This window comes from Physeter macrocephalus, chromosome 5, assembly GCF_002837175.3.
Source record: "Physeter macrocephalus isolate SW-GA chromosome 5, ASM283717v5, whole genome shotgun sequence".
Taxonomy (NCBI): Eukaryota; Metazoa; Chordata; class Mammalia; order Artiodactyla; family Physeteridae; genus Physeter; species Physeter macrocephalus.
This window is the reverse complement of record NC_041218.1, coordinates 102,486,478-102,506,410: the sequence shown is the minus strand read 5'-3', so window position 1 is coordinate 102,506,410 and position 19,933 is coordinate 102,486,478. Positions and strand designations below refer to the sequence as shown.

The window sequence follows — 19,933 nt, the reverse complement described above, 5'->3', positions numbered from 1 at the left end:
TACTGATAATATTTTAATCATATAATAGATAAATGAGCAAAAATTTGAGCATTTGTCATTATCTTTTGCAGAATAAGATCTTTTTAATATTCAAAGAAACCGTAACGAAAAAATGTTTCTCAGACAAAAAATTTTCGTCTTTTGTGTCACAAAAATGAGGTGTATTTGTGTCAGATATAACACAGTTAATACCTGAACTCTAAATGGGGTTCATTCAGGTTCATAAATTCAAGTTTATAATGGCAAATTCGAAGCCCCAGTGGGTGAAAATCTTTGAATGTACCCTCCCAAGAGGCTGGGAAGCTCTTGCTTTCTTCTGGGCCCCTGTGCCTCACAAGTGCCTGGCAGGAGACACTAACTAGGTTCTTGTTGGATGGGTGAGTGCCGGTGTGGAGGCCACTAGGCTGGAAGGGCCCGCAGCGCCCAGAACCCTTTGTGGAGGAGCTCCCTCCCACCAAGGAATCCTTCGGGTTGGCTGCTGAGTTACTGTGGTGATTGGCGGTGGAGATTTTGACCAAGCAAGTAAAGTTCATTTTAAAATAACATTTTTGAAACCCAAAATGCAACCTTCCGTTTGGAATGAAAACATAAAGGCTCTGAGAGGAAGTTTATATGTTGGAATATCACAATAGCAAGCGCCCTTAACTTTTTTGTTAGCACTTCTGTGAAATCACCTTAAAGTGTCAAGATACAAGATTAAAGCTCAGAAACCAATTTTTAAAATTAAGATAATGAAGAAAACTGGTATTACCTGCTGGGTGCTAATGTGAAGATTTCCTTTTTGTGTGTGTGAAGTTATTTTCAAAGTCCTCCCCACCTTGTCCCACATCCTTACAGCCCCAGGAAAGGCAGTGATCAGAGGTCACTTGGTTCTGGACCCCGCCACGCACCCTTTCTCATGAAGGACCACGTTTTGCGTTGCAGGTATGGCTGGCACTGTTCACTTCCTCTCCGACATCCTGGCCCCAGAGGCATCACGGTTTCCAGCATTTGAACTTGGCTCTCCACAGAGGGATACAAAGGGGCAAAAAGAGTACTGAGAGATCCAACTGGACCAGAAGCCACCGGGCTGCTTAGTGCCTGACACAGAACCAAGTGTGAATCCTGAAAGAGGGAGAAAAAGGAGAAGCAGACCCCCTCCCAGACCCCCTGTGTCAGAGTGTGGTGACAGACCGTCCCATCAGCGTTCTGTAACAGTGTCCCCTCACTGGTGTAAATTATGAATTCCGCGTATCCAGTTCTCTGTGGTGTGTGCATGTCTCTTGGTGTTTGCTGTCTGTAGGTGTAGGTTGTTCTAAACGGAAGCCCTTCTCTGTCCATGAGCCCGAGCTGGCTGTGCATGAGGGCACGCAGCAGCCTCTTCTCTGTACATAATATTTAAAGTGGGGTGTTTTCTGTACTGACAGACAGGAAATAGGCAGGTGGTGTCTCTCCTATGTAACAGAAGATTCTCCGCAGTGATGTCCCAGTGGAAAGACTTTCCAGCGTTTTCTGTGGGTACCTTTCAGATCAGCATGAGAGAAAGACCACTCCAGAAATGAAAAGAAATAGAACAGGTAGAGGGGGTTTGCTGGAGTAGGGGGTGGTGAGCCTTTCCACCAGGTCGTCGGATGCTCCCTCTTTGTGTTTTGTGCTCACCTCAGTGTTTTTAAGAAGCCAAAGGGGGTGCATTGCAGCTCCGCTGGGGCTCCCATTCTCAGGCTCTTTGTGTGAAGTTCTGGACCCTCCTCGCGATCCAAGGCAGCTCGTGCCCTGGGGAGGGGACTCATGACACCAGGGCCATTCAAGGGAACCGTTTTCGTGGCCACGTTGTAAATCTTGTAGCAGTGACTGAGGGTTGGCAAGTCTAGATTCAGTGTATATTATTAAAATAGGCTGCACCTCAGTTCTATCAACATTATAACTTAGTGTTATAAGTACAGTGGATACAGTTCCAGATGCATAATAAGCAGAAGGATATTCATCTCTTCCCATGTCCCTCCAATTAAACTTATTCCAAAATTTGATAAGTTATCAAAGTACAAATTTGGAATGAATTTAGTCCTTATTTTTGTCTGCTATTTGGGTGATAAAGGTCTCACCTTTGATGAAATGTATTAAGCATAAAGTACTAGTCTGCATTTATGCATATGGAAAACAGTCTTCTAACCAAGAAAATTACGATACTGTCTGTCTGACATTTTTTATTTTAAAACTGGGCATTAATTTGGCTTCGCATATCCTCAATAATTTTACCCTGTAAATGTGTTTTTAGAAGAGTTTTGCTGTCATGGTATGAGTGCTCTAGGACTTTGTACAGACTTCTCATCTTACGAGCTAAGGCCGGTTCATAAAAGACAAGATAGGTCTCTCTGATGGTCTGGTCCTTATCTACAAGGGATCGTCAAATGTTTATCAGCCCTCGTTTCCACTCCTCTCATAAAGGTGAAAGAATGTCCACGTAGAAGAGAGATTCCTTCCCACGCGTGTAACTCTGTGCCGTTCTTAGGGTGCTGCTGAGCCGTGGTGGCAGGGCTGACTCCCTCACACGCGCCCTTGGGTTCCTAAATGATGCCTCATGAGTCTCAGTCACGACTGTTCTTTCCAAGTTAGGTTGGTGACTTCCATGGGTGTAAATCCTCACGGTGTGTTTTAACCGTCTTCCCGGGCCTGCTCACGTGCGTCTCAGGCAGCCCGGTGCCCCGGGACCTGCGGGCGGGACGTGGGCGAGCTGAGGGGCTGCTTGTCCGAAGAGCTGCCCTGGTGTCACAGCTCAGCCCAGCTGCACCGCCGCCACCTCGGCCAAAGCTCAGCGGCAGCCCTCGGGGCTTCGGCACGAAGTTTTACCCAAGCCGTCTCACTTCTCAGTGGAGGCCAGTGGGGCTGCACAGGATTCACCCCACTCAGCAAGAGGGGGCAGCTCGTGGAGGCCCTGGTCCTGGCCGCGTGTCTCTTGACCGGAAGCAGTGAGGGTGACCCTTCGTGACACCTGGGCGTCACGCCTCGTGTGTTGGGCTTGTTTCTGACTCGCACTCTGAGGGAAGATGGAGCACCTGTGAGGTGAATGGAGGAGGTTGTATCGGCAGGGTTTTTTTTTTAGAAGCCGGCTGGATTGACCCCTCCCGCTTAGCCACCAGATGTCAACAGAGACGCAGTCTGTGACCCCACATTAACCCGCCTCCTGGGTCGCGACGCAGGCAGCTGCACGGTGCCGGGTCCAGCTCTGTCCCCAGAGGCGGCGGGACAGAGGAGTCCCGGAGCTGGTTTAGCGGTTCTGATGGGTGCGGTGTCGGATCTCAGAGCGGCTCACGGTGGTTTCTTACGGTCTGTTTGTGTATCCAATGTGTCAGAGTGTTTAAAATAATGTGTATGCACAATGCCATTTTAAAATATGAAAGAGAAAAAAACGTTGATGTCCCCAGAACGTGTGTGGGGCTCCCCGGTTCGGTACTTAGTAAAAACACGGTTTTGTTGTGACACTCGCGGGGTCTTCGTCTCTTCTCACCTCCGTCTGCCTTTGAGAGCGACGGTTGGAAGCCTCGGCCACCGTTCTGAAGGCGGCCTTCCTCACGGAAACGTGGCCGTCGCTCATGTTACGGCGTCCTAGGTGCTTCGCTAGAATGACGGCCTTCCCTCTCTATCCCCAGGGCCTCCGAGCCCTGGCGGTACCAAGGAAGCCTGTCTTGAGCTTGCCCGTGGGACGGGCCTTTACACGCACGGCCACCCTGAACGGCCCCAGCACGGCTGGGGTCACAGCGTGCGTGGCGCTGGGCCCTCTCCTCGTCACTGTCTTACAAATGAGAAAGCTGATGGCCTTGCCCAGGGTCCCAGCCGGAATGAGGGACAGTCAGGCTTCCGACCCGACAGTTCTTGCCAGCGGCCATACTTCTGACTCGTACCCGGTACCTCTTCCCCGGCGTGCCCAACACAGAAGGTGAGAACTTGAAACCCCGGAGAAGGCCCCGTCGTCTGTACCCCTGCCCTCCTGGGTCCCTCGAACCATTCGGTGCAATTCCGTACTCCTCTGAACTTCGCGAGGCAGTCTCAACCGCTGTTACTTCATTTGCTGAATTCGCAAAAGCAGGACCCAGGTGTGAGGTCCAGGTCCCCCAGACGTTTTTGCAGCCTGTCTTTACTCCTTCCCAGTCCCTTTGCTAAGCTTCAAGGGCCCCTTCCCTTGGGGTCTCAGTTTTTCCACATCTCGTTTTCTGGAGGAGAGCCAGGTGTCCAGCGCCTGTCAGCCTTCTGTCAAACTGGCCGGTGGCCCTGGGAGGCTGTGCTGCGTCATCGCTTTTCCTGATCAGAGGAAGGCCGCAGGCTCCTTCAAGGCCCCTGCTCCCTGGGGTTGGGGCACTAGATGACTGAGGCGGTAACGGCGTCCAGTCGGCCTCGCAGAGCGCCACTGCCCCCGTTTCCCCCTCCGGTTTGCTCAAGTCCTCCGGCCAGCAGATGCTGGTCGCGCACCTGCAGCATGCCAGGCCGTGCGCTCGGTGCCCTCCCCCTTGCGGGCGCCCGCGGAAGGGAGCAGCCTGGCGCGCAGGCTCGGGGCGGGCGCTCCTCCGGCGGCACCTCGGACAGCTCCTCCGCAGTGCGGGCGGGGCGGCGAGCCTCCGGGCGTGCGCTTCCTGGTCGTGGCGGGAGGGCGCCCCGGCCGTGTGTGACCAGCTCAGCCTTGCAGCGCGATGACCTCTGGCGTGAGGCTGAGGCTGGCGCCTGCCATCGGGGAGCCTGTGGAGTGGACATCCAGAGCAGAGACTGGACCAACCTGTATGAATCTGGATGAAAGCTGTTTCCTACAAAGTGTTTCTGTGTAATCAGGACAACCTTATTTGGTTAGTGGGAGAATTGAAACGGAGTAACAAACGGAGAAGGCATCTGGCACGTGAAAGTGCTCTGTGACGGGGGACTTGGAGGTGTGCGTGTAGTGCTTTTGTGTGAAGAAACGGGCTCACTGTCCTGAGTGATGAAATGAAAACCCAGGTCTGTCCAGCTCCAAAATCCCAAGCCACACCACCACCGCGTACCACTGCCCTGCCTGGCAGCCCCGAGCTTCCGGCCGTCGTGGGCGTGGGCGTGGGCGTGTGTGTGCCCAGCCGCGCCAAGGTCCTTCAAGGGGAGGAGTCTGCCACAGTTTCAGGCTTACACAAAATCTAAAAGTTCAGAGACGCTGGGTTCTCCGGCCTCTGGCCTGTTCTTTGTTTAACGCCCCTGGGGATCTTCCCGCTTCTGTACCAGGTAGATTCTTGTGGCTTTCTTCAGGTCATCATCAGATGCAGTGCTGGTCACATGTTAACAGGGACCTTACGCCCTCCTTGAAGTATTGGTCATGAGAGAATAAACCATGGAGCAAGCAGCATAATCACATATCCACCCATAATCATATAAATGTCCCCCACGGTCCCAAGAACTGAGGAAGCCAGCTTTTCAAACCATTTCGTCACAGAGGCCACAGGGACGTTATCCAACGCTTTATGCTTGGCTGCTGGGAACCAAAAGGGGGTTAATGAACAGGACGGTCCTGCCTCCAGAGGCTCTCCGGTAGCAAGAAGGACCCTGCTCCCTGCAGCTGAACTGAAAGTCCCGGGAACTGGCCTGCCTGAAGGGTGTCATTGTGCCCTGACACTTGAAGCAGAGATCGTTTAGAGAATTCTGCACTGGAAGTCACTTCCCTCCTGAAATTTCGGGGCATCATACTGGCTTCCAGCTTCCAGTGTTACCTCCGAGAACCTCAGCCACAGTGATTCTTGTTTCCTTGTGCTCGGATCTTGTGTTTCGATGTGATCACTTGGCAAATTGTACAGTTTTTTCTCTGTCATGATGATGAGCCTAGTCCTGGGTTCTTTTTTTTTTTGAATCAGTTATATGCATACGTATATCCCTCTATCCCCTCCCTCTTGCGTCTCCCTGCCACCCTCCCTATCCCACCCCTCTAGGTGGTCACAAAGCACCGAGCTGATCTCCCTGTGCTATGCGGCTGCTTCCCACTAGCTATCTATTTCACATTTGTTAGTGTATATATGTCAATACCACTCTCTCGCTTCATCCCAACTTACCCTTCCCCCTCCCCGTGTCCTCAAGTCCATTCTCTACGTCTGCATCTTTATTCCTGTCTTGCCCCTAGGTTCTTCAGAACTTTTTTCTTTTTTAGATTCCATATATATGTGTTAGCATGCGGTATTTGTTTTTCTTTTTCTGACTTACTTCACTCTGTATGATAGACTCTAGGTCCATCCACCTCACCACAAATAATTTCGTTTCTTCTTATGGCTGAGTAAGATTCCATTGTATATATGTGCTACATCTTCTTTATCCATTCATCTGTCGATGTAGTCCTGGGTTCTTGGTAGGCCCTTCCAATCTGGGAACTCGTGTGTTTCAATTCTAGGAAATTTTCTTGAATTATTTCTTAATTTTTTTTCCCCTCCACCTTTATAAATAATATGGAAAAAAAGAATAAAACAAAATAAGAGGGACTGATGGTGGAGAGAACACAAATTACTGCTTTAAACAGGATGGTCAGAGTAAGACTAGAGACAGTGACATTTGAGCCAAGACTTGAAGAAATTAGAGGTGGCCAGATGAGTATCTGTGGAAAGAGCACCTGACAGAGGCCGTGCCCTGTTCAAGAGCGGAGTGAATGACCAGACGGGGAGGAGGAAGGAAGGCCCGGGCCTGGAAGGCCACTCGGAGGAGCTTGGCTTTTGCTCTGGGTGAAGTACAGAGCCACTGGAGGGTTTGAGCAAAGGAAGGACATTATCTGATTTATGCTTCGAAGGGGACATCCTGAGAGAATGCCTGGTGGGCGTAGGGAAACCAGAAGGCTGGTCCAGGAGAAAAATGATGTGGGCTTGGCGAGAATGGTCGGCCTCTAGCTGTGTCCTAGAGCCAGTAGGATTCCTGATGGCCAGTGCAGAGCACGAGAGAGCAGAGTTAGCCTTGGAAGGGGCATCGCCAGCAGCTGAGATGGGGTCTTAAGATGCCAGTCGGGGATCAGGGCATGTGGAGTCTGAGGTGACCGGGGACGGCTGGAGTTTGGAGAGAAATCTGGGAGGGCACTGTCACTTTGGAGTCATTTGCATATTGATTATTTACAGCTGTGCGCTGGGAGAGCTCACCCAGAAAGTGAGGGGAAAGGGAATAGGAAGGAAGGAGCTAAGGCAGAGCCTTGGCCACGTAACACCAAGAATCAGGAGGCGTTTGCTCCAGCCAAGGAGGATGAGAAGAAGCGGTCATTGCGTACAGGTCTGTTTTCCTGGAGGCCAGTGAGGAAACTTTACATGTGCAGAGGAGTGACCGGCTGTTTCAGATGATCCTGATAAGTGAGAGAGAAGCTAGGAGTTGGCCATTGCATTCAGCAGCCTGGAGGTCCTTGGTGAATTGGTGAGCAGAACAGACAACGCTAAAAGGAGTTTGGTTGCAAAAGAGAGGAAAGAAATGGGGCCATAGCTGGTAAGAGAAATAAGATCAAGAAAAAACTTTTTTTTTTTTTTTTTTTTTTTTTTTTTTTTTTTTCAGAAAAATAACAGCATGTTTGTAAACCAATGTGATCCAATGGGAACTTTTTAAAAAAATGATGTAGGGACTTCCTGGTGGCTCAGTGGTTAAGAATCTGCCTGCCAATGCAGGGGACACAGGTTCAATCCCTGGTCCGGGAAGATCCCACACGCTGCAGAGCAACTAAGCCCATGCGCCACAACTACTGAGCCTGCACTCTAGAGCCCGCGAGCCACAACTACTGAGCCCGTGTGCTGCAACCACTGAAACCTCTGTGCTCTAGGGCCTGTGCTCTGCAACAAGAGAGGCCACCGCAATGAGAAGCCCACGCACTGCAACAAAGAGTAGCCCCCGCTCGCCGCAATCAGAAAAAAGCCCGCGTGCAGCAATGAAGACCCAATGCGGCCAAAAATAAAATAAATTTATTAAAAAATAAAAAATAAAAATAATGTGCTGCATAATCACAATACCAGTGTCACACCTGAGAAAACTAACAATGATTCTGTAATATTATGCTGCATCCAGGCCATGCCCAGTGCCCCGACCGACTCAGGAGTGCTTTAAGTCTGTATTGTTGTTTTTTTCCATTGGGATCCAATCTAGGTTCCTGCTTTATATTTTGTTAATCTTTTCATAACCTAGGACACTCACCTGCTTTTTTGTTTTGTTTTTAACGACATCAACTTTCTGAAGACACTAGGACTGTTGTCTTATAAATCTCCCCCATGAGTTTGTCTGATTCTTTCCCCACGGAAACTTGTCCTGCCATCTCCCACTTCCTGAAACTTGGAGGTTAGGTTTGGACTCTGGAGCTACACCGTCCAATGTGGTAACCACTAGCCACTGAAGAGTATCTGAATGTAAATTAGTTTAATGAGGATTAAGTTAAATTTTAAAATCCAGTTCCTGCATCTCCCTAGCCTCGTTTCTTTTTTTTTTTTAACATCTTTATTGGACTATAATTGCAATGTTGTGTTAGTTTCTGCTGTATAACAAGGTGAATCAGCTATATGTATCCTAGCCTCATTTCAAGTGCCCAATATCCACATTTAGCCCGTGGCTACTGTACTGGACAGTGCAAGTATTTTCATCATCATAAAAATTTCTGTCGGATAACGCTGCTCCAGATGCTGTTATATCCTGGTTGGACGTTTTTGGCAAGACTGTTTCTTAGGTGGTATTTTGTACTCCGTACTGCATCACATGCAGAGGCCTGGTTGGGAGTCCCAGGGTGCCCTGAGGGACTTGTAAACTGCACTAGGAATATCACACGCCCTCCACATCCTTCTCTGGTCGTCAGTCGGGATGCTGCATCCTGTGTTGGAAAGATTTCTAGGAAAGAAGATAGAATCAAAGAATTTTAGAGCTGAGAGGGAAGTTTGATATTATTTTATAAGCAGCTGAGGAAACTGAGGCCCATAGAGGTTCAAGACTTGCCCAAGGTCACTGATCCTAATTGGAAGCAGAGAATCACCTTCGACAAGCATCTTCTTACTCCTGGCCATTCATATATCAGAGTTGAAAATACCCTGTGGCAACTGAGATCACACTACTAAAAATAATCATAAAATACCTTTTATTGAGTATTTATCAGCGTGAGGTACTGTATTTAGTCCTTAAAAAAAATTACTTCACATGATTCTCACAACCACCCCACAAGGAAGGTTACTTACAGAAAATCTCTGATTAACAGGAATTTATTTTTTCAGGTAATAAGAAACCTAGAATTGGTTCAACCCTATGAAAGCTGGTATCTCTGTGATCATCTTGGCCTTTCCATCATGGTCACAAGGTAGCTGCTGCAGCTCCAGATATCACATCAATGTTGAAAGCAGGGTGAACCTGCATGTGGCGGTGCCAGCAACTCGTCTCATTTACGACAAAAGTGAAATCTTTCCCAGAGGCCCAGAGTAGACTTCTATAGTATCTATCATTGGCCGAGACTGTGCCCTTTGCAAAGAAAATGTGTGGCTCTTCTGGCTTCTATAGAAGAAGTAGGGAAGGGGATGGGGGTTGGATTAAACCAAGCAACAGTGGAGGTGTTCCTGTCCTCACGGTTCAGCTGAGGAAGCTGATGCTCGAGTGCAGAATCCCTCACCGGGGGTTACCCAGTGACCCCAGAGCCCATGACGAGGACAGTGTGCTCACTGAAGAATGAAAATGAGGACTCTGATGTTGCCAAGTCTGGGCCGGTTCAGACACTTCAGGAGGTAGGATGTGTGTGTCCTCAAAGAACAGGGGAAAGCTGCCCCAGACAGTGGTGCTGCCACCCGAGTAATAAACTGAGGAAGGACGTTCAGGAGAAGAGTGCCATAGGTATTTGGGGGTGGACAGCTTAGAGAAGTTTTACTTACTCCACTCGTAATGTATATTTAAAGCTACATTTCATGTATCTATATACTTAATGCTATATATATTCAGTGCTATGTTTATATATCATAAATATTTCATAAATATATTTATTTAATAGATGCTATATCTCATGTTTTCTCCCCAACCTTCTCTTTTCCATGAGAGCTTAGTCTTGCCAACTACACACCTTTCGAGAAGGTGTTTCTCACAGTTGCTAAGAGATTCATGTAATAAATGATACGAATTGAACAAAAATGGGGCTTCCGGCTCCTCCTCAAGTTGGCAGCTATGCATGGACCGTTGATCATACGCAGTGCCTGCGAAGCCTGGTGGGACACGTCAGTACAATCTTCCTAATGGGAATATTTGCCGAAAGCCCGAAATAATGTACAGATGCTTCGACCCATCAATTTAAGTCTAAGGTTTTATTCTGAGGAAATAAATGCGGATGAACATTGAAAATGGTCACAAGCTCGCTCAGCACAGCACTGTTCATCATAGGGAAAAATTAGCAACAAATTTTGCAGAAAAAGCAAGTTGGAGAAATACGTTAATACCGTAAAGTGAAAAGTGAAACAAAACGCGTATGTGGTAAAATGAGGAAGAAAAGCAGGGCGTTGTAAACGTAAAATGTAGGCGGCGGTAGGAGGCGCGGTGGAGCAGATGCGCGGGGCGCCTCCGTTCTGTGTCCTGAGCGGGCTTGTGCGTTCTCGTGAGTACATCTGCTCGGCATCATCCGCAGCTACGCCAGCAAACGGAGAGGCATCACAAGAAAGCCTGGTTTCTCGCGGCAGCCACCGTCCTGGGGGTGTGTAGGCGACCTCGGCCCGCGCAGTCACCCGGGACTAGGCGTCCACGGCCCGGGCTCCGGGCTGGCGCGGGAGGGAGCGCCTCGGGGCCCGGCGGGCGTTCAGGGCGACGCGGCTCCCCTGCGTCCTCGTCCGCCAGCGGCCCGGCCCCCCCGCCGCCCGCTCCCGAGCATCTAGCCGGCACCCACCATACGCCGCAGGCAAAAGCTGCACGCCTTATTCTGGGCGTGTAGAATACTTCGTTGGTTAAAAATAAAAAGTAAAATGGAACGACCCCAAAATTAGATCAGAGTGTGTGGGTTCAATCAGCTGCGGAGCAGCCGTGCGGTGGGGCGCTGTTTAATCATTGCAGGGGAGAAGCAGACTATTTAAATGCCAGGAAAAATGCTAGAGAAAAGCGGGCTACGAAGGGTCCCGCGGTGCACACGTGTCGTCAGAGCAAGGGGCCTAGAAAGCGACGGAAACACGCCCAGCTGCAGTCTCGGGACACTGGGGTCGCAGGTGATTTCTGTTTACCTGTTGCTTTGTGCTTTCCTGTACGGTCTACATTTTAGATTAAAAATAAAGGCATGGGTTTGGTTTTGAGTAAAAAAATTATCAGCAGGGACTTTGCCAAGAAGGGCTAAGCAGGGTCCCCTCCTGGAGCCTCCCCGGGGCCGCCCCACCCTCTTCGCGCAGGTGCCGCGCCCCAGCCTGGCTCGGGCCGGGGCGGGGCCCGGTCCCCGGTCGCGGGCTCATCGCGGGGTGGCGCGTGCGTCGTAGGTCGTAGGCTGTCCAACTCGCAGCACATCCTGGGCGCCTCCGTAGCCCCACTTTCCAGATGGGGAAACGGGGACACCAGGACGTCCCGTGCCCCCGGTCGTCAGGGCGACTCCGCGGCAGGGCGTCCGGAACGCCCGTCCATGTGCGCGTATTGCCCCCCCCCCCCGCGCGTATGGCCCCCCCCCCCGTGCCCACCCGGCTCCACGGCGAGTGCCAAGCCAGGGCCCTCCCCACACGGGGCGACGAGGACAGGACGGCGAGAGCAAGAACTGAAGGTGGGGGGAGCCGGTGTCCACGGTCAGCGCTCCCAGAGCGTCCTCCCCGGGTTCTGGGGGACCCGGCTGGCCGGGCACCGACCTGAGCTAGGCGCCGACGTGCCTTCCCAGGGCTCCCCAGCACCGAACTACACGTGCCGGGCAGGTTTCGGGGGATGAGGGCTCTGGCGAGAGGACACGACTGCTGCAATCTGTATCCGCATCTCTTCTGCACCCACGCGGGGGCACGCTGCTGACCACGCTCCTGACCATGACAGGCATGAAGAAGCCAACTACTGCCTTTCCCTCCCTTCCCTCGCTTGCTAGCAACTCACTCCTTCCAGGATTTCTGTTTCCTTGGAGAACCTGGCGAGGACGAAAGACTGACAGCTGGTGGCTGGGGGACATTTGGGGCAGAAGACCCCAGGGCTAGTCCCAGCACCGTCTACCAGACCTGAGCACGTGATGTGGGCATGCTCTCCAGGTCCCGCTGGACCTGCGGCCTCTCCACCTGGGTGTTCCTTAGCAGTGCCTTTGGGGACTGGAATGAAAGGCTGAGCTGCAAAGGGGGCAGCACCCCTCACGCTCCCCAGAAGCTCAGGAAGAATTCGCCCCATACCTCCCAAGACTGTTGACTTGGAACCTTAAGACTCTGAGTTTTGTTACAGAATCTACAACATCAGACGTTTAATTTAGAGAATGTGTTGGGTCCCTAAAAACTGTAGACTGTATCACCTGAGGTTGAACTTTACCTTCAACCTTTTCATAATTAACTTCCTTTTAACCTCACTGGATTTTGTTGTGACTGAGTGGCCAGAACATAGGAGCGGAGTGTTTTCTTACGCACTCGCCTCACACTGTCCGATAAAGCAGCCGCTGGCGGTGGAGTTACTGCGCACTTGAGATGCAGCTGCTTCCAGTGCACCGTGCTGGTGAATATAAAATCCACACTGGGTTTGGAAGACAGTATGGAAAAAAGAATGTAACATTTCTTGTTAATCTATTTTACACTGCTACACGTTGAAATAATATTTTGATACGTTGGGTTAAATATTATTAAAGTAAATTTCATCTTTTCTGATATAACTAATGAAAATTTAGTATAACATGCTTAGCTGACATCTTTTTAACGGACAGGCCTGGTCTAGAACATACATCTAAAAGCATTTCTCTTTATAAACTTTAAAGCAAGATGAAAAATTCCTTTCTTCCTCAAAAACATGAGGGATCGTTATTGTTTGTAAGGGCTGTGGCCAGGCACTTTTCAGAGGCACACACTCTGTACACACAGAGGTACACAGTCTCCTGTTCCTGTACAACGAGCACTGGTCTGTGGCAGATGTGACTCGGGGCTTTCAGGACCTCAGGACTGTTTGTGATTTCGAGTCCAGAGAGGAAGAAAAAGCAGCACCCCCCTGCATTCCTCCTACCGTTGGGACCACGGGCCCTCCTCCACCCTCATTACACCCTGGGGACCAGGAGCCTTTCCTCACAAAAGCAAAGCCAGACCTTGGTGCCTGGAGTCAGAACGGGAGACGCAACAGAACCCAGCTCTGCCGGGGGACGGGAGGTGTCAATAATCGTCCCTGCACCAACCACACCATTTTCAGGAAGGCTTTGAGCAGGATCCAGCCTGGACACCGCGCCACAGCCAAGGAGGCAGGAGCATTGGAACAAAAAGCTATGGGGGCGTCAGGGAATGGCAAGAGAGACGCCCAAGTAACAGGACGGATTGCTTATAATCATGGCTGGTTCTGGGGCACGAAAGACCTCATTCAACGTCAATGGTGGGGGAAAAAGATGGTTGCCCGAGGTTTCTCCTTCCCAGCTCTGGTGGGCTCAACACCCACTGCTGAGCAGCCCATAGCCAACATTTCAAGACGGTAAGGTGACATGGGGGGCAGTGGCAGTGTATGGGACCCCTTCGGCTTCCATCTTCACATCCTGGGTGTATTCAAGGGGAATCTGCTCCCCTCACACCACGAAGCTCATCACCTGGTGGGCAAAGGACTGGGGGGAACCCATTCTCTCTCCCACGCGGCTTCAGTTCCTCTTGTTCAGGGAAAAGAGGAATGAGGGAGAACAGAGGATTTCTAACATTTGATGAGTGACCATAATGTGATTTTGCAGTGGAGGAAACTGAGATTGGAGATCATGTGAGTCATTGAAACTCCTCTGCACGTTGTCAGCTCCCATCTTCTCAGATCTGCTTTCTTCATCTGTCCGTCCCACCTGCCACATTCTATTTCAGAAATGACAATTTCTGATCTTGCACTTTTTGGCCTTGATAACCGTTATGGACTTTTTGGAGTTCAGTGAAATGTGGGAGCGACGGACAAGAGTGAGCATCTCCAGTCATGACCTTTGACGTGTAAATGACCCTGCTCCCGTTTCACTGGGGGCAGCTGATGACCAGCGGGTTGTCCAGTGAGGCGCGTAAGTCAGCTCCGAGTTCCCCACCAGCAGGCTGTCTGGCCTCTTCTACCTTATTTCCTGTCCTGTTTTAAGATAGTAAATTATAAAACACTTCTTTATAAACGTTATCTGAGTTGGTGATTCATCTAAAATACAGCCTAACCGTAGCAGCTATAGATCTGTGAGAGAAATACAGTTTCTGACCAGAGTTGGATTCTTTTTTTTTTTTTTTTTTTTTGTATAAATTTATTTTTGGCTGTGTTGGGTCTTCGTTGCTGCGCACAGGCTTTCTCTAGTTGCGGCGAGCGGGGGCTACTCTTCTTTGTGGTGCGCGGGCTTCTCGTTGCAGTGGCTTCTCTTTGTTGTGAAGCACGGGCTCTAGGTGCACAGGCTTCAGTAGTTGTAGCACGCGGGCTCAGTAGTTGTGGCACACGGGCTTAGTAGCTCCGCGGCTCGAACCCGTATCCCCTGGGGAAGCCCTAGAGTTGGATTTTAAAATCAAGGCTCCCCTACCTATGCAAAGCGCACTCAGGCCCCCGGATAACTAATATCAGTATTAGCTGTGAGTCCACATAATTAATGCTTGCGTCTTCCTATTCCGATCATTTTTTCCTTAGCTAGATATTTTAAATGTGATGGTGAAACAAAAGTTCCTTGTCTTCTTGGATAGCATCTCATTTCCAGTTCTCCTGAGATTGGGGGCCTTCCTCACCCACTCCACCCCACCCAGCTGAACTGAGAGCCCACCGTGCGTCCTGCTTTAGAAACTTCCTCCCTCCCCTCTTTCCCACTCCCCAGCAAAACAGTCAAAGCACACACCCAAATTTATTTTTATTTTGCATACATAGGAAACATGACCCTATCAAAAGAACAGAAAAGAGAAACGGGCCAAGTGTTACAAGAGGAGAAGCATGCACCGATCTGCTCCCAATTCACTCCTGGCCACACACTCTACGGAACTCCATGGAATTTCACACACCAGGAGCTGGACTGGCTCCAAGCAGTGGGCACTGCCCACCGACAGCACGGGGGCAAACAGAATGGGCAGGAAATGTCACTGCGAGTGTCAGTGCCCACAGCAGTGGGTTCTCGCCCCGGTTCAAGGGAAAACAAAATTTATCTCTCACGCAAACATGAACATACAATTGTTGAGTGCTACCTAAATCATTCCGTTTCAAGATCATTTGCCATCAAAAAGATAAACAAAATTTCGTCACGGACATTTGGGGGGCTACTCAGCTGCACCCAATCCAACTCCAGGGGCAGCTCTCGGGGCGCTTCCTCTTCAGAACAGGAAAGGGAGAAACTGGACCTGAAAATGCGAAACGAACGACCTGGAGGAAGAGGACCTTTTGGACCCACGTGGTTGTCCTGGGTTGTAAACAGCAAATGTTGAGCTTTGTTGTCTCATTCGAATCAAGGACTTGAGTGCGGGGAGGTACTGAAGTTGGGCACACGAGTTCAGAGGTCACACTCGGTGGTCAAAGACACCGGCAGCAGCATCCGTGTTCACAGGCTGTTTCCAGGGTGTTCATCTGGCTCCAAGAGCGTCCTGTGGAATTCCCGGGGAGGCTCCCAGACGCCCCATCCTTAGAAAAGGTAAGTCACTGTGGCCCCATCCCGATTCCTCACCCCTACGCCACAGACGTGTCCCGGTAGAGCAGGGACACGGAGACTAGGGCTAGGGAATGAAAACCCTCAGTATCCACTCCGGTGAGATGCCCTGATGCTCAGGTTCAATGAGTGACAACTCCTCAAGGGGCTCTGTTGAGTTCATTTCAAAAATAAGCACTCCACCCCACCACTACATATACGGGGATCTACGTGTCTCGGCTACGCGCCTTTGCCCTTCCTATACGTGACCTGTCAGGTCTCACTCTGGGATTAAATACACGATCGTGGGCACACCTCACTACGCAGAGGAGCAGGACTCCGGCCCCCCAACAACCCCAGGACTGCCTGTGATCCCAGGGCCAGAGGGGTTTCTGAGCCAGGGTTTGCGTTTCCAACCAGATCTTCTTTATTCTACTTTTGATTAACTCCTCAGTGAAATCTATTCAGTCCTTTCTGAAGAGATCTCTCTGCAGTCCTGGGGTCTTGCGTTCCCGTCTTTTTCTTAGCAAGCTCCTCCTCTTCAGAGCCCGGCGTACACCTGCTGAGATCAGCCAGGGCCCAGGCCTGCCCAACCCAGGCTCAAGCCACTGACTGCGCCCTGCTGGGACACCTGTCTCCAGAGGCTGATGTGGCTTCCCAGCTGGATGTGCCTCTCTGCTTTGAAAGCGTCCATCACAACGCACCGTCAGAGCTACCTCAGGGGAGGGCGCACAGGTGCCGGGCCGTGATCACAGGCCAGAGAGCTGCCGACATCCAGGAAAGACTCCGAGTCTGACCTCAGGACAGGACTCCACACCACCTTCCACAGGACACACTGAAAAGGCCTCGAACATTTTTTCCCCAGGTCAGACCAAGAGCTCATCAAATGCAATGTCCGGTTTGAGGCAGGGGGCAATTTCCCATGAATTTAAATAACTTTCCTTAGTGACTTTCAGATAACTATAGACAGCAACTTGGCCTGACTCCAGATTCATCTCCTTGAGGTGCACGCGTGCCCAGGACTCTCCCAGCCCTGGCTGTGCAGAGGGCAGCTCTGGTCTTCAGGAAGGGGATGGAGAAGAGAGGGCTCCGAGGCTGCGCCGCCAACGCCCGTTTCTCTGAGAGCCTTTTGAAGAGGCAAGGGGCTCACGCAGCTGGCCCGGTGGTGCCTCGTTTCAGACGGGCCGCCTGCCGTGTGCGGGGCCTTCCGGGCGGCCCGGGCCCCTCCCCGCGTTCACGCGTACCCACCTGCACGCGCCCTGCCTCACCTTCCGCCGGGGTCTCTCCCCTGAGGGTCCGGGCGCGCCACCCTAGGGGGTCAACCGTCGGGACTCTCCACTCGGCCAGAGCACAGATTACATTGGAAACAGAAGCAACAGAGGAGACACGGGGTGAATTCAAATACTGGTCCTCCAAGGAAAACTTGAAAGGAAGCTGTGCTTGCTTTGAAGATATCAAAAAGGAATTTGCCCTTAGTGGCTCAGAAGACCATTCCTGGAAGTGAACAGTGATGGGGCCAGAGGGCGAGTGACAGCCTCTCCCGGCCTCCCCGGCCAGTTGCACAGGCAGGTGCCAGGCAGCTTCCGGCTACTTGGCCTTCACCACCTGTTCATATGGGGGCGGTGGCGTGTTGCAGTAGGAAGGGGGCGGTGGGTAGGCCATGCTTCCCTGGGGTGAGTTGGGTTGGACCTGGAAAGCCATCGCCACAGGGTTCCCGGCAGGATTCACCCCTGGTCCTCCAGGGTCGGTGTAAAACGGCAGCCCCAGCTGCTGGGCTCCTGAAAGACAGGCAGGCAGATGTGAGCACAGCAGAGGAACCCCACAGCCCATCACAGCCAGGGCCCAGACACAGCAGGGCACGTGGGATCAGGTAACGAGCCAAGGCGACATGCCAGCCCCGGCCTCCTGGAGCTTCTCTACTGGATGCAGATCTCGCCCGAAAGCACAACAACCCGAGAGGGTGTCTGAGTGATGGAGGGACATTAGCGTGTGGCAGGGACCAAGCCGCAGCCGAGTGACACGCCAGGGCAGCTCTGCCAAGACCTTGGGGAGGGGCACCAAAATATTACCAACAGAGAGGCCCAGGTGTCCCTTAGAGCCTGAAAAGCCTGGGCGTAGAAAGGTAAGTCAGCTCAGGGAGAACTGAAAAGAGGACCCTGTGTTCCCGAATCTCGGCCAGAATCATCACCGGCCCCTCCACACACTTTCTGAGAACAGTTTGCTGAAGTATCGGCTCCACTCCCACCTGCTGGATTAACGTTTAATCAGGGCAGATTACCTGTCGTCCAGGTGAACCCAATTCCCAGATAAGGCGACGAGCTACGGGGCGGGTGCCAGCGGGCTGGGCTGACACGTCTGTGGGCCCTCTCCCGGCCCTGGATGCTGCAGGGGGAGGATGCTCTTGTCTCAGGGAGAGGCTGTAGGATGCAGGCTGAGCCCTGCTGCGGGCCAGGGTGCAGGGCACGGGGGTCCAGAGAGCATAGACAGGGACAAGAAGGAATATACTGGTCACCCTGCCCCAAATCTAGCCCTAACTCTCATTTTAACAGTAGGAATACCTGAGCTGCTGTTTTGGAGCCTATTTCTTAGATCTGCTTTTTCTGATCATGTTGATAACATGACAGGATACTGCCTAAATAATTAAAGAATCAAGAAGAGAAACGGGGGGCTCCGGGTTTTATGTGGGCTGGGCTAAGTTCACGAGTGAAATCAGGTGTATCTGAGTTAGGCCTCGTTCGACCCAGGAGACACTCGGGCACCAGAGAGGTCGTCTCTGTGTGTGTCCTGTGTAGGGTCTTTTTTCGTGCAAATCTTTCTCTGCCACAGTTTAACTGAATAAAGGTCAGATTCCTGGAAAGGTGCCCACCAAGGCGTGCAGGATGTCTTGGAAATCTACAAGCGTGCTGAAGGAGAGAGTATAGGACAGAAACACATGGCCAGAGCTGCATTCAAGGGTGTCGGGAGGAGCGCAATCAGCCACAGGGGGCGCCTTAATCAGCTCCTGCCTCATCTCACACCTGTGCGGCCCAACGGACGGCACCTGCTTCTATCGGTGCATCTTGCCTGCTGCCAGGAGGCGTGCTCGTTTACAAGACATGTTTGTATACAAGCCCGTGACCAGCCAGGACCGTGCGCTTCTCAAGGGCAGAGATTATATTTTATTTATCTCTGAATCCCTTTATGTTTTATACAAATAAAAAGTTAAAGATGAAAAAAAAAAAAGAGGCTAATGTAATAGTCCGGGAAAGACAGACACAATGGAAGCCTCTGAATACGAGAGAAGAAATGGGGAGGAGAGAATGAGAGAGGGGTTCAGGAGGTGTATCCAAGGACCCGGGACCAGCTCAGTGTGGAGCGCGTGGGGAGGAGGAGAGGCCTACGTAGGAAAGGCCCGGCTTCCGGTGTTGATAAGGGGCCCACCAGGCGAGAGAGGGGACAGAGGAAAAGGGCAGGGCCCGCGGGAGCCCAGGCAGCTCTGGGGGCCTTCTTTGTGGAAGTGGCAGCAGAGACGTGGCCTTGGCCGAAACCTCCCAGGAAGAGTGTGTGGAAGGGCCAGAGGGCAGCTGGGGAGAGCAGTGCAGACAAGACCAGCACTCAGATGAGGAGAGACACGGGAGGCGTAGGCGGCGGCGAAGAATGAAACGAGAATGAGAGGAAAGAGTGAAGCAGTGAGGCGGGAGCTGTGTCACCGGGCGGGGTGGCGGGGGACAGGGCAGCACCACGCCTTCTCAGCCCACAGGACATTTGGGATTTCTGGCCAACAGTTTCAGCACCATGGCTGGCACAGAAGCCCAGCTGCCGGGGCAAACAGCTGCTCCAGGGTAAGGGGTGAAGACCAGCGGGGAGAGGCGGTGGCTAAACGGATGCACGACAAGGGCAGACGTGTTTGTTTGTTTTTATTCTTTAAGAAACTGCTTTAAGGGACTTCCCTGATGGCGCAGTGGTTAAGAATCCGCCTGCCAATGCAGGAGACACGGGTTCGAACCCTGGTCCAGGAGGATCCCACATGCCGCGGAGCAACTAAGCCTGTGCGCCACAACTGCTGAGCCTGCACTCTAGAGCTCGCGAGCCACAACTACTGAGCCTGCGCTCTAGAGCCCGCGAGCCACGACGACTGAGCCTGCGCGCCACAACTACTGAAGCACACGTGCCTAGAGCCTGTGCTCCGCAACGAGAAGCCACTGCAATGAGAAGCCCACACACTGCAACAAAGAGTAGCCCCCGCTCACCGCAACTAGAGAAAGCCCGCGCGCAGCAACAAAGACCCAACGCAGC

The 19,933-nt window shown here is 51.8% G+C and overlaps 2 protein-coding genes and 1 long non-coding RNA gene across 6 annotated transcripts in view; 2 read left to right on the top strand and 1 right to left on the bottom strand.

Annotated features, from left to right (window-relative positions):
* Positions 1–1,239, top strand: part of LANCL2 (LanC like glutathione S-transferase 2) — a 58,198-nt gene extending 56,959 nt beyond the window's left edge. The window contains exon 9 of the mRNA XM_024115075.3: positions 925–1,239. Within this exon, the coding sequence (XP_023970843.1) occupies positions 925–1,040 (116 nt within the window). The 3' untranslated portion in view covers positions 1,041–1,239. The remainder of the gene's footprint in view (positions 1–924) is intronic.
* Positions 1,240–14,879: 13,640 nt separating this feature from the next.
* VOPP1 (VOPP1 WW domain binding protein) overlaps positions 14,880–19,933 on the bottom strand; it is a 115,744-nt gene continuing 110,690 nt past the window's right edge. For all 3 annotated transcript variants that reach the window (XM_024115082.3, XM_024115081.3, XM_055085131.1), the window contains one exon: positions 14,880–17,436. In XM_024115082.3, the coding sequence (XP_023970850.1) occupies positions 17,246–17,436 (191 nt within the window). In that variant the 3' untranslated portion in view covers positions 14,880–17,245. The remainder of the gene's footprint in view (positions 17,437–19,933) is intronic.
* Positions 15,560–19,933, top strand: part of LOC114486357 (uncharacterized) — a 26,256-nt gene continuing 21,882 nt past the window's right edge. For both annotated transcript variants that reach the window (XR_008617509.1, XR_003679997.2), the window contains exon 1: positions 15,560–15,664. This is a non-coding gene — a long non-coding RNA (uncharacterized lncRNA). The remainder of the gene's footprint in view (positions 15,665–19,933) is intronic.